We start from the raw sequence: 14,522 nt of genomic DNA, 5'->3' as shown, positions 1-14,522 counted from the left end.
TTATACTTTTCACCCCTCATAAAGAGACAAGCCCCCTTCCCCAATCCACCGCCTCCCCACCCCCGATATCATACATATCTATTACAATTCCATTGACTTTATTCCCACACTATACTCCACAGCCCATGACTATATATGTATTAAATTATTGACATATATTATTCAACAGCAGGTTCAGATGTGCAGTGCAGTGGTCACGCCTCTACACCGTCCATGAAGTGGTCTCCCTAAGAAGACATGAGTTCCTCTGGCCCCCTAAAAAACATTTACAACATTATTGATTATATTCCCCAAACTGTCTTTTCTATCCCTGAGGCCATATTGTAGCTACCAATTTATGTTGTCTCGTCCCTTCCCCTTCTCCTTCATCCCCACCCCCCTCCCATCTAGCAACCATCAGTTTTTCTTCTGTGTCTCTGAGACCATTTCTGTTTACATTGCTCGTTTATTTAGTTAATAATTTAGATTCCACATATAAGTGAGAGCATATGGTATTTGTCGTTCTCTGACTGACTTATTTCACTTAGCATAATGTTCTCTAGGTCCATCCATATCATTGCAAATGGTACGATTTCCTTCTTCTTTATAGCTGAGTAATACTCCATTGTATAAATGTACCATAGTTTCTTAATCCAGTCATTTACCGATGGGCATTTCGATTGTTTCCAAGTCTTGGCTATTGTACGTAGCGCTGCAATGAACATAGCGGTGCATATATTTTTTTGAATTAGTGTCTTGGGTTTCTCTGGATAAATACCTAAGAGTGGAATTGCTGGGTCATAAAGTAGTTCTGTTTCCAGTTTTTTGAGATACTTCCATACTGATTTCCATAGTGGCTGCACCAATCTGCAGTCCCACCAACAATGCATCAGGGTTCCCTTTTCCCCACAACCTCGCCAGCACTTGTTGTTTGTTGATTTATTGATGATAGCTGTTCTGACTGGAGTGAGGTGGCATCTCATTGTGGTTTTTATTTGCATTTCTCTAATGATAAGTGAGGTTGAACATTTTTTTATATGCCTGCTGGCCATCTGTATGTCCTCTTTAGAGAAATGCGTCTTCATATCCTCTGCTCATTTTTTAATTGGGTTGTTTGTTTTTTTGGTGTTGAGTTGAATGAGTATTTTATAAATTTTGGATATTAACCCCTTATCAGATATATCGTTGACAAATATCTTCTCCCACTCAGTAGGCTTCCTTTTTGTTTTATTGATGGTTTCCTTTGCTGTGAAAAAACTTGTAAGTTTCATGTAATCCCATATGTTCATTTTTTTCTTTTATTTCCCTTGCCCGTGGGGATATATCAGTAAAAATATTGCTCAGGGTAATGTCTGCAAATTTATTCCCTATGTTTTTTTCTAGGAGTTTTATGGTTTCAGATCTTACACTTAAGTCTTTAATCTATTTTTAATTTGTTCTCATATATGGCATAAGGAGGTGGTCCAATTTCATTTTTTTGCATATGTCAGTCCAATTTTCCCAGCACCATTTATTAAATAGACTATCTTTACCCCAGTGTAAATTCTTGCTTCCGTTGTCATAGATTAACACACCGTAAATGTATGGATTTATTTCTGGGCTCTCTATTCTGTTACATTGATCTATGTGCCTGTTTTTATGCCAATACCATGCTCTTTTGATTACTGTAGGCTTATAGTATGATTTGACGTTGGGTAGCGTGATACCCTCGACTTTGTTCTTATTTCTCAGGGTTGCCGTGGCTATTCGGGGTCTTTTATGGTTCCATATAAATTTTAGGATTATATTTTCTATTTCTGTGAAAAATGCCCTTGGTAGTTTGATAGGAATTGCTTTGAATCTATATATTGCTTTAGGCAATATGGACACTTTAACTATATTAATTCTTTCTATTCATGAGCATGGTAGGTGTTTCCATTTATTTGTATCTTCTTTAATTTCTCTCTTCAGTGTCTTGTAATTTTCTGAGTACAGGTCTTTAACTTCTTTGGTTAAATTTATTCCTAAGTATTTTATAGATCTTGAAGCAACTGTCAATGGGACTGTTTTCTTAATTTCTCCTTCTGATAGTTTATTATTGGTGTATACAAATGCAACTGATTTCTGAATATTGATTTTGTATCCTGCTACCTTACTGAATTCATTTATCAGTTCCAGTAGTTTTTTTTGATGGAATCTTTGGGGTTCTCTATATATAGTGTCATGTCATCTGCATATAATGACAATTTTACTTCCTTCTTACCAATTTGGATGCCTTTTATTTCTTTTTCATGTCTGATTGCTGTGGCTAGAACTATGTTGAATGAAAGTGGAGAAAGTGGCCTTGTCTTGTTCCTGACCTTAAGGGGAATAGTTTTAGCTTTTCCCCATTGAGTATGATGTTAGCTGTGGGTTTATCATATATGGCCTTTATTATGTTGAGATATGATCCCTCTATTCCCACTTTGCTAAGAGTTTTTATCATAAATGGCTTCTGGATTTTGTCAAATGCTTTTCCTGCATCTATTGATATGACCATATGATTTTTATTTTTCATTTTGTTAATGTGGTGTATCACATTAATTGATTTGCAGATATTGAACCAACCTTGCGTACTAGGGATGAACCCCACTTGATCATGGTGTATGATCTTCTTAATATATTGCTGAATTCTGTTTGCTAATATTTTGTTGAGGATTTTTGCATCTATGTTCATCAGGGATATCAACCTGTAGTTTTCCTTTTTTGTACTGTCTTTGTCTGGTTTTGGAATCAGGGTGATAGTGGCCTCAATAGAAATAGTTTGGGAGCCTTTCCTCCTTCTGGATTTTTTGAAATAGTTTGAGAAGAATAGGTGATAATTCTTTTTTGAAGGTTTGGTAAAATTCACTTTTGAAGCCATCTGGTCCAGGGCTTTTGTTTGTTGGGAGCTTGTTGATTACTTATTCAATTTCCTTGGTAGTAATCAGTCTATTCAGATTTTTCCGTTTCTTTTCGCGTTAGCTTTGGAAGGTTGTATGCTTCTAGAAAATTATCCATTTCTTCCATATTGTCAAATTTGTTGCCATATAATTGCTCATAGTAATTTCTTAAAATTTTTTTGTATTTCTGTGGTGTCTGTTGTCACTTCACCTCTTTCATTCCTGATTTTACTAATTTGAGTCCTCACTCACTTTTTTTTTGATGAGTCTGGCTAGAGGTTTGTCAATTTTGTTTATCTTCTCAAAAAACCAGCTCTTGGTTTCATTAATCTTTTGTATTGTTTTTCTGGTCTCTATTTCATTTATTTCCGCTCTGGTCTTTATTATCTCCTTCCTTGTACTCCCTTTGGGCTTATTTTGCTGTTCTTTTTCCAGTTCCCTGAGATATAAGGATAACTGTTGATTTGAGATTTTTCTTGCTTCTTTAGGTAGGCCTGCCCTGCCATGAGCTTCCCTCTTAGGACTGCTTTCGCTGCATCCCAAAGATTTTGGGTCTTGGTGTTTTCATTTTCGTTTGTCTCGAGGTTATCTTTTGATTTTTTCCTTGATCTCATTTTTGACCCATTCGCTATTTAGTAACATGTTTTCACTATATTGTGTCTTGGTGTGGACCTGTTTAGGATCATCTTGGTTGGAACTCTGCACTTCCTGGGCTTGTATGTCAATTTCCTTTGCCAGGTTAGGGAAGTTTTCAGTCATTATTACTTCAAATATGTTCTCTATCCCTTGCTCCCTCTCTTCTCCTTCTGGTATTCCTATGATGCACATGTTGCGCTTGATGTTGTCACCCAGCTCTCTTAAACTATTTTCAGTGTTTTTATTCCTTTTTCTTTTTGTTGTTCCGCTTGGATGATCTCTACTATGTTGTCTTCTAAGTGGATGATTCGATCCTCTGCTTCATTCAATCTGCTGGTAATTCTATCAAGTTTGTTATTTATTTCAGTAATTGTATTCTTTAGTTCTAGCTGGTTGTTTTCCATGATTTCTCTATCCTTCTTTATATTTTCATTAATTTCCTTGAACATTCCAATAATCAGTTTTCTGAACTCTGTCTCTGATAGGTTGGTTACCTCTATTTCCACTAGTTCCACTGATTCAGGAGGTTTCTTCTGTTCTTTTATTTGGGATGTGTTTCTTTGTTTCCCCATTCTGGCTTACTCTTTGTGCTTGCTTCGATGTATTAGGTAGATCTCCTAGGTCACTCAGTCTTTTCTGGGTGGACTTAATGTAGTATGTGTCCTTTATATTTGAATTGCTCCATCTCCCTATTCTTCTATGCGTGTGTACCAGAGGTGTTCCTTATGTTGTATGTCTTCTCCTGTTGAAGTTGAGTTTTGATTGCTTTTGGCTTTTCAGTAGGTGGGATTGACTCCCAGGATGACTAGCTGTGAGGATTAGCTGTGTCCACAGTTTATGAGCTGCTCTGTGTGAGGGTTGACCCCTCTGATGAGGCTTGGCCCCTATGGGCTCTTGTGCCTGTAGCAATTTCCCTTTGGATGTGACTGTTGTAGGTCAAACCCGGAAATGCTCTGGTTTTATCTAAAGTTAGCCACTGGGTGTGATGATTCTTGAGCCTCTTTGGCTGGGCCCTGCTGCAGAGCAATTTTAGAGCAAAACAGATCAACAAGCACAACCACAACAGCCACCAAAAGAAACCAGATACTCTCACATGTAAAAAACAACCAACACTAAACATGCACTGAAATATCAAACATACAAAAAAAACTAACAAAAAAAATTGCATAAAAATGGAAAGAAGGTGGAAAAGTAGAGCCTTGGAAAAGAAAGAAAAGAAGGGAGAGAGAGAGGGGAGACAAGAAAGAGAGGAAGAGAGAAAGAGAAAAAATATGTATGTCTACACACCCGTATATATGGATATGGATATGGATATATATAACTATTTCATGTTAGTAATGAAATAGAAAAAAACAAAAACAACCAAAACAAGGAAACAAAAAACACCCAAAAAAAACACAACAGACCAAAAAAAAATAAATACCAAGGAAAAACCAGTGCCAGTCTTGGCTAAAGTCCACCAAGCTCTCCCCAGGTTGTCCTCTGCTATACACAAACTCCTCTGCGTCTTGTGGGGGCAGAGCAGGCCACCTGGCACCTAGAGTGACCCTAGCGATGCAGGTCTAGATGACTGGGGTTATGAGGTGTGGTTGGTAGTTTTTACAAAGTCAATGCCGTTTCTGCTCTCGCCTACCCAGAGGCACGCTGAGTGCTGTGCAGCCAGAAGGGTCTATGTGCGTCTTCGGGCCCTCTTTCCGCTGGAGGCTGTGGGGGGGGTGAGATTTCAGAGCTGCTAAAAGCCACCTGCTGGGGGTCCTGTGAGTAACTCAGCAGCTGAAGTTGCCCTGCCTCCCAAGCTGCGCAGGAGAGGTGGGGGCAGAGTAGGCAGACCCACACTCTGCAGCCTCTTCCCAGCCTAGTTCCTCAACCCCCTGGGATTAGGAGCACCTCTGTAATCTGACACTATTCCTCCATTCAGAGGTCAGTTTAAGACTCTGGAGTGGCCGGGGGCCAGAGTTTCGGAGGGAGAGTGGGGGTGGTTTCTTATCTATGCAGTTGTTTTTTGCTTTCTGTCTGAGTAAAAGAAAAAAAAAGAAAGAGGTAAAAAAGGAAAAAAAAGAAAAACTGTCCCGCCGCTGTTTTGAGCTGAGGCTTCTGCCTCAGACGTTTCAGCCGTACTCCTGGCGCGGGACCGTGGGGGCACAGGGGCTGAGCCTGCCCTGCCGCTGCAATGTTCTCCAATCTGCCTCCCAGGGTCCCGCGTGTTTCCACAGCCACGGTTGTGGACCTTGCCTCTGCAGGCACTTCTCCTCTCTCTTCCCCCACTTGCCCGGCCCTAGGCTTCTGCCTCAGCCTCTGCAAACAGTCACACTCTTGTGGCACTCTCCCCGGGACCGTGAGGCCTAGGGAGCGAGCCGCGAGAACGCTTTCTGATCTCTCTGGGGCCCCGACTCTCAGCAGCCAGGGGTGCGGACTGCGCCTCCACATATCTCGCCTCCCTCTTCCCCCACTCGCCCGGTCTGCCCACCTTCAAGTAGTCGTCGTGCGAGCCTCTTAGCTGCTCTGTGTGATGAGTAAAGGTTCTTTTGAAGAGTTATTGCTGTTCAAATTGCGGCGATTTCCAAAGGAGAACTCAGGAAGCCCTCCTCACAGCCGCCATTTCTATCCGAGTTTCTAAGCCTTCATTTTTGTGAAGATTTGACTATCATATTTGTTTTCCTTCTTTTAAAAGATCCTGGTCCTCTGTTGATGTTCAAGTATTTTAACCATTTCCCAAGTGAGCATGAGCACTTGCAATAATGCTCATAAATAGATCATAGGCCAGGACCCCTTCAGTTACTAAAACTGGTTTATGGTAGAAAATTCAACGTGGAAGTGGCCTGCACCTTGTCTACAAAATTAGTTCATGCACCAATTGTTTACTCAACCCCAAGCTTACCCCAGGGCCCAATCTGGAAGATGGCGCAAAACGCAAATCATGTAGAAGCACAGAGGGTCTCCCCGCTAAGCACACAGGCTGTCAGAGTGTGGGAGTTTCCGATCCCCTCCGCCCACGGGGGCACACAAGGATGCATCAGGCAGGAGCTCTGTCCTGAAGGAGATTCTCAATGTCTGATTTAAAAGAAAAATTATGAGGTTGACTCTAAAAAAAGGTACGACGTTTAAAGAAAGAACTGATGCAAGGGCGAAAGTAACGAGTCTTAAGAGAGGTACAAATAAAAGGTTAAGATAGTTTAGAGGAACTTGGGATTCATTCCTGCTGGGGCATCAGGGAAGATGTTGTGACCAGGGTGGGACTGGAAACTATTTTAACAGAACCTTGAATAGTGGGTTGGGTTTGGATCTGTGGGCATGAGAATGTGGGGTAGGGGAAAGGAGATCCCAGGTGCAGAAACAACGTGAGCCAAGGCACAGAGATGGGAATTGTAACGTTTCCACTTTCCTGACCCTTTGAGCGATACCCACATATAGACGTTCTCTGCCCTCATTCCTGGGAAAGAAGCTACGGTCATCTCGAGTGAGGACAGTCTGCTGTGGGGAATTGAGATTTGCTGTAGAGATTGGCCGAGGTTATCACTTGACCTTCCACTGGGTTCGATCGGCTTGTTGTGAGCACTTATTTGGCTTGTGCCAGCTGAGGCCTGTGGGAAAGTACTTTCAGACATTGAAATCCTCTCTCCTCCTTCCAGTTTCATCTCTGTGCCAAATTTTTCCAAGAAAATCCAGTTCCTCCTTCCCCTTTTGGTTCAGCAATCACGATTAAATCTGCAAAGCAAGTCATCAAGCCAAACAACAAGCTGTTCCGGACCACAGTGGGGAGCAAGGTACCAAGAAAGTGAGGGAGGGTGGGGTCACGGGCACAGGCCAGGCCCCGTGGGAGCTGGGCATTGGGAGGATCCACATTCCAGGCCTGGACATGGGCACCCAACTTCTTCAAATCTAATGTAAATACAAATGCAAAGGAAAGCAGTAGCTCATCGTCATCATACCTCAACCTCCAAGGCTGCACACCACTGGTCAAACAGCACGTTCGCACAATAACATGATTTAGTACGTTCTGTGCTTTGTGGGAGTGTTGGACGGAGCGGTGTTCCGTCTGGAACAGTGGGACACTCTAATAATCACAGTCATGGATTGAAGTCTTTCGAATAGATGTTTATGCATGAAGTTAGCCTTTCCTGTTCTTATCAAGGTGGGGCCTTTTTTCCCACCTCGATTAAAACATCACATTTCAGCCTGATGTTTGTTGCCTGACTTGTCTCCTAGTTCCGGAGCTCTCTGTCCTTACTCATGGAGACCCTCAACGCAACCACGCCCCACTATGTTCGCTGCATCAAACCCAACGATGAGAAATTGCCCTTTGAGTAAGTGTTCTCATGAGACAGACAGGGAATGCCCTGAGCAATCCAGCGTGTCTATCATGATGTTGGAGAATGTGCTTACAATTGTCTTGAACTATATACTGTTTCTGGCTTTTCAAATGATTCAAAACAATCCTGCCGTTTACATATAATGTTAACACAACCCCTTTGGCGAAGCCACATCCTCGCTAGGATTAAGCAAAGTGGCTAGATTTGAAAGAGTAATCTACACCTGAAGTTGACACAACTGTGAAAGCCAGAACCTGTTCCTTGATTATGAAAGAATGTGTATGTGTTTGTAGGCGGAAGGCTTTAAAGAAGGGTCAGAAATGTTGCCCTCAAACATAGCAACATTAGAATTGTTCTCTGGGGCCCCAAGGAAAAGGCTCCAGACCCACAAGTGGAAGTTCTCGAGTCCCTTTTAGCTGACTCAAGCTAAGAGGTGTCTCAGGGAGATGAGCTGTTTATGGAGGTGGTAAATGTGACTGTGGGTCACCGGAGGGCACACCTGAGCCAGAGGGCCACCTGTTGGGTGTCTTGTAAGAGTATCAGATGGGCACTTGGACGAGGTTCCACTCTTTTGTCATTCGAAGCCCAACCCAAAGGCCATTTCCCCTCATAAGGCCTCTCCCTGTGTCAGAATCAGCTGCTCCTTTCTCGTATCCTCAGCTTTCTGAACTGTTTTACAGAGGTGCTATTATTGATTATAATGGTAACTTAATGCATTATAAAATTGTCTTCTTTAAGGTTTGACTCCAAAAGAATTGTTCAGCAGCTGCGAGCCTGCGGCGTTTTAGAAACGATTCGCATCAGTGCACAGAGCTACCCTTCCAGGTACATTTTCAGTCTTTTTTTTGGGGGGGGGGTGCGAAGTGCCCAATTTCACATCTGTGCTGAAAACCAAGGGAGTGGCTGCCATGTTTTTTGTCATATACTTTTGTAAGATGCTCCCAAAATTTGTCCCACTGTGCTGTGGGAAGGCCGGAAGAGGGTGACACACGGGCAGTGTGTGGGGCAGAGGCTGCCATCATCACCACCCCATCACCCATCTCCACTGCTAGTGAGGGTCACCCACTGCCCCTCAGTGCTCCTGGGAATGGGAGCTGGGGTGGGGGTGGCGGGGCGGGAAGAGAATTGTTGGAGTGAAACGTTAACATAAACAGTCCAGGTTGCAGACAGGTGTGCTCGGTGTGAGGTTCAGGTGATGTCCCAGCGGGGAGGCGGGTCAGAGGTCAGTGCCATCATTCTCAGAACAGGCCCTATCCCACCTCTACCTCACCAGCAGAGATAGGTAAGTCCGCAGGGAGCACAGACACGACACGCTCCCTCTCTGGCATGCCTCCTTAGATCCCGCTTTGACTTTCCAGGTGGACATACATCGAGTTCTACAGTCGTTACGGTGTCCTCATGACCAAGCAGGAGCTTTCGTTCAGCGATAAAAAGGAAGTGTGCAAAGTGGTGTTACACAGGCTCATCCAGGTCAGTCTTGCTCACCCCAAGTCATGAGCTCTTACCGAGAAGCACATCTCCCAAGCACGTTTCCTCATCTTTGCCTCAGTCTCTGAACCATCGTTGTCACGAATAGCTAAGAAGGAACATGTGGCGGAAGCATTTGTGTGACAAGGGGTTCAAAGCAGGAGCACTCATAGAGAATCAGCTCCTGACAGCAGTGACCCGATTTGAACCCTGGCCTCCCCCAGGCTCCGCCCATCCTGCTTTGTTTTCCCACAGTCTTACCTGGTCAACTAGATGGTCACTAAGCCAGGGGGCTTCCAGACATGGCGCTCAGCGTGGATTTAGATGATTGCTGAAGTGATGAGTTATGATGGAGAAGAGCTAGGGAAGGAGTTATGATGGCCAGTAAAAGAGTGATGAAGAGAAGCCAAAATGGAGACAGAAGCCAAGCCTTTTCAGGCACCTCGCCCTTTTGTGGGAACCACATATCAGAGGCTGAAGCTCCCCAACAGCCCAACTGAGAATCACTGAGAATGCACACCCCTCGCACCCCACAGATGGACACAGACACCTTCACCTCAAGTCCATTTCTTCCCCTAACGTGGCTTTACACAAACAAGTTGAAAGACAAATTTCTAGATCATGATCAGAGGTTTTCTGCTTTATGTCAAAGAACAGATATGTCAGAATAACAATGTTGTTGGTATCTTTGAATCTCTAAACATCTTTTCCAAATACTATGTAGAAAATCTGAGAAGATTTTGTTTCTGACGATACCATTTTTCTCTTCCAGGATTCTAATCAGTACCAGTTCGGTAAAACCAAAATTTTCTTCAGAGCAGGGCAAGTGGCTTATTTAGAGAAACTCCGATTAGATAAACTGAGGCAGGGTTGTGTTGTGATACAAAAGCACATCCGTGGCTGGCTCCAGAGAAAAAAATTCCTCCGAGAGAGACAAGCTGCCCTGATAATCCAGCGTTACTTCCGGGGTCAGCAAACCGTGAGGTATGTTGAAACCAAAGATCTGTGGACTTGTACAGCTATCTCTGCTGGTCACCTCCGGCGGGGGGTACTGTCCAAGACAAATGGCCTTTCTCCTGGGAGCCAGGGTGCATCTCCCTGAGGTGGTCATGAGTCTCAAGGTGAGGCGGATGTGTCTCTCGGGGGCAGGTAGTGCTGACTCTGCTTGCTGTCCCCATGTGGGGAGGTGACAACCAGGAATCTGGAGAGAGGAAGCCCCATCAGGGTGTCTCTGAGGAGGGTCAGAGGTGCCTCTGGGTGAGACCAGGTAGTGGGACTGGGCCCCTTGTCTGTGGGAATTGAAAATGCCTAAGATGACCAGGGACCTAGTGAAGCCCCTGGGCAAAGATGCCGTGAATAGCCACTGACCAGCCTACCTGCAGATGGGGGTGGGAGCGGAGCAGACCGTGCCTGAGGGGCTCCATGGCAAGGCTGAACCCCTGGACAAGGCTACCGCAGTGCCCCAAGGGGATGGCTGAGTAGAGGGCAGTTCCACCATCTTTACCATCCCATCCCATCCCTCCTTGAGTACTCCCAAGAGGCCGTGCTGGGCTGGCCAGTGAGACTGCTGTCCTTCCCAAGTAGCACTGTGTACTTCTGTGTGTCTGTCCTGCCTCCTTCCTTGGCATGCTGTTAGGATTGTTGAGAAGGCAGGTGTTTAAGGGTGAGGCTGTGTCACTCCCTGAGCTTGAGGCCTGACCGACAGCGACATCTGGGCTTCATGGAGATGTGGTTGGCACCTCCTCTTTCACCTCAGCATGCCCCAAGCTGCGCTTGCCGTTCCACCCCTCGCTCCCCCAGGCAACTGTCTACATGCGCATGCAGCCAGGCTTCTCCTCCCGTGTGTCCCAATTAATAACAGCCTCCTGGGCAGGAAACCCTAGCGTTATCTTCCTCCCCAGACCCACGCTCCCATTCCGTTGGGGAGTCACCAAGGCCTGGTAATTCTACCCCTCCTTCAGTGCTTGCCTCTTTCTATTCATTCTATTCCCACGCGCCAGTGCTGGACGAGGCCTTCATCATTGCTTGCCTTACCCTCGAACAGCCCAGCCCTTCAGCTGCCACCTTTCTCCCCTGTTTTCCTAAAGCAAGTCCTGATCGAGTCACTGCCCTGCAGCTGCCTTTAATGCCTCCAGTGGCCCCTGTTTCCTACAGAATAGCATTCAGTCTTTGACATGGCACTCAGGGCCTCTGTGGTCTAGATGCATTCATAAGAATAGAAGCTCCGTGAAGATATAGGTACCATACTTGCCTGGTTCCCATAACATCTGTACCTAGAACCTAGCACAGTGCCTATCACATAATAGGTGTCCATATATATAGATATATAGATATATATTTTTTAAATCCCCATCTATTTTTCTAGCCTCATTGACTACAAATTTTCTTCATGTACCTTATATTCTAGCAATTCCAGATTCTCTTTTTCTGAATATTTCAGGCACTGCTAGGCCTCCATGCCTTCTTTGCTCATCCCTCAGCATGTAACGCCTTTTCCAACCTTCACCGTCTTCAGAAATCCTTTTATGTCAAAGGCTGGCTCACACGGCAGCCTTTCCCAAGCAAGACTTTCGGTAGTTATTTTATTTTTCTCATATGCCATTTGGCCATTTATAAGTCTGTCTACTGCATGAGGCTGTAAACTCTGAAGGTGAGAACTTGGTCTTTTCCTCCAATCACATGGATAGGAGTCGACAAGCTTGTTCTATAAGAGCCAGATGCCTTGGGCTTTGAGGGCCCTGCAGTTTCTCCCACAACCACTCGCCTCTGCTGTTATAGCATGAAACCAGCCATGGGCAGTATGTATTTAATAGGCGTCACTGTGTTCTGATCCATTAACAGTAACAGGTGGGAGGCTGCAGGTTTGGCTCCCAGCCATAGTTTGCCAGCCCTGGTCTAGAGCCTCTGGCAGGATTTCCCACAAGAAAGAAGGAATAGATGAACGGGCAAGTGAATGCCAAAACACAGTTTTGTTGTTACGACCCCCGTGGTCTCTGTGGGCCTGTGAGTGGATGGATCGTCCTGGATAAGAAGAGTGTGAATGTTCCCATGTGTTTCCTCATGCCTGGAGCAGACCCACATTCAGATTGGGGAGAAAGTGGAAGTAAGGATGACTGATCCCACATAGGTTTTAGAATACGTCACTTACAGTGTTTAATGGGTAGATCAGCAAAACATTTCACTGTTCCTCAGTAGTTGCCCAAAGAGCTGTCCAAGTGTGTCACGCTGTAGTGGAGGTCAGTGCTCTGTGAATAACGGATGGACTCCACATTCTTCTTAACTCAGGAGAGCTGTTACTGCAACGGCCTTGAAAGAGGCGTGGGCAGCCATCATCATTCAGAAGCACTGTCGTGGATATCTTGTTCGCAATTTGTACCAACTGATTCGCGTGGCCACCATCACCATCCAGGCCTACACCCGCGGATTCCTGGCAAGGAGGAGGTATCGAAAGGTGCGGCTGAGACCACATGCTTTTTTGGGGACACAGGTTTCCCAGGGCTCGTGTTATTTTTCACCAACAGTACAGGCATACCTCACTTTATTGTGTTTCACAGATACTGCATTTTGTTCTGTTTTGTTTTGTGTTTTACAAATTGAAAGTTTGTGGGAACTCTGTTTTGAGCAAATGTATTGGCACCATTTTTCCAACAGGTTCAGATGGTGGTTAGCATATTTTAACAATAAAGTATTTTTTAATTAAGGTATGTGCTTTTTGTTAGACACAATGCTATTGCACACTTAACAGACTACAGTATAGTGTAAACACCACTTTTATACACACGGGGAAACCGAAGTTTGTGTGACTCGGTTTATTGTGATAGTCACTGAACCCACAGTATCTCTGAGGTATGCCTGTACTGAGATAGTTTTTCTTCATGAAAAGCAGGGAGTTCTGGTATGTGAATGTCTATCCGTACACATCTGCTACAGGTGGAATTTATTATTGTTTCAAAAGTCTGTGGGTTGACTACAAGAATTCATGTGGGACACAGTGGGAATATTTTGGTAGTTGCATCTCCCAACATTAGAGGAGTTGATGAGACAAAGAGTGGATGGAGATCCAGCTCTCATTTCACAAAATCTTGTTTTAAAGATGCTAGAGGAACACAAGGCTGTGATCCTTCAGAAATACGCTCGGGCTTGGCTGGCCAGACGAAGATTCCAGAATATCCGGCGATTCGTGCTCAACATTCAGCTTACTTACAGGGTCCAGCGTTTGCAGAAAAAGCTAGAAGATCAGGTAGCTGTTCATAACACATCTTTCATGGTTACTTTTTCTAACAGATATATTTTGTTCTGGGCCAGTTGCTTAGCCATGCAGTTAAGATTTATTATACCCACGTCAGAAGGTTCAAACAGTTTACGTGGACCACCTGAGCTAGAAAACAGAAGCACACTGTCAAGGGCTGCCCCATATGGTGGTGTATGTTGTACACTGCACAAGGGCAGCTGCCCAGGAGGGCAAGTGGGGCTGAAATCCAGCCTGGTTCTGTTTGCCAACCCACATGTCCTGGCACAAAGCTGGGCTACCTTGAAGCAGGAGCACCTTTTTAAAATTTGCACAAAGCTGCTGTCTGAGTGCCAAACCATGCTCCCTCAGGGCTGCGTTGGCCCAGGAGAGCTATCATTTTCTAATTTGCCCAAAGGTCCATATGATCTAGCTGCAGCCCTCCCTAATTTGGGAAGACTCCCCATGCCATTCTCACTGGTAGGGAAAAAAATCCACATGCGGTCGGCCAGTGAGCGAGGGGTGCAGAAAATGCAGCATCCAGATCTATAGAACTCACTCCTGGACCTGTCTCAGTTAATACCGAGCTTCTCCTAAGCTGAACTTTAAATTTAGCCCTAAACTATACCATAGGGGTCCTTTGTGAATGGAGGAATGTGCAAACAAATAGATGTGAGGTTTTGATGCAATTTTCCCTCATTGTGCGCTGTGTAACAGGCCCATGTGTTATATGGCTTATGCAGAAGAGCCGCACTGGAAAACAGCCATGACCACCTGGGAGCAGGGCCTGTGGGAGTCCCAATACTGCCTGGGTTCCATTCTAGGCGTATTGGTTTGCTAGGTCTACCATTACAAACTACCACGAACTACACAGGGGGGCTTAAACAACAGACATTTATTTTCTCACAGCTCTGGGGGCTGGGAAGTCCAAGATCAAGATCTGGGGGCTGGGAAGTCCAAGGGTATTGGCAGAACTGGTTTCTACTGAGTTGTCTCTTCCTT

The 14,522-nt window shown here is 44.8% G+C and overlaps 1 protein-coding gene across 1 annotated transcript in view; it reads left to right on the top strand.

Moving 5' to 3' along the window:
* The window catches only part of MYO5C (myosin VC), a 107,319-nt gene that overhangs the window by 45,808 nt on the left and 46,989 nt on the right, over nt 1-14,522 (top strand). The window contains exons 11-17 of the mRNA XM_019664088.1: nt 7,145-7,279; nt 7,722-7,819; nt 8,564-8,650; nt 9,184-9,295; nt 10,065-10,276; nt 12,578-12,743; nt 13,386-13,532. Coding sequence (XP_019519633.1) covers nt 7,145-7,279; nt 7,722-7,819; nt 8,564-8,650; nt 9,184-9,295; nt 10,065-10,276; nt 12,578-12,743; nt 13,386-13,532 — 957 coding nt within the window. The remainder of the gene's footprint in view (nt 1-7,144; nt 7,280-7,721; nt 7,820-8,563; nt 8,651-9,183; nt 9,296-10,064; nt 10,277-12,577; nt 12,744-13,385; nt 13,533-14,522) is intronic.

This window comes from Hipposideros armiger, unplaced genomic scaffold, assembly GCF_001890085.2.
Source record: "Hipposideros armiger isolate ML-2016 unplaced genomic scaffold, ASM189008v1 scaffold_12, whole genome shotgun sequence".
Lineage (NCBI taxonomy): Eukaryota > Metazoa > Chordata > Mammalia > Chiroptera > Hipposideridae > Hipposideros > Hipposideros armiger.
The sequence above is the reverse complement of the archived record's forward strand: the minus strand, read 5'-3'. Positions and strand labels throughout refer to the sequence as shown.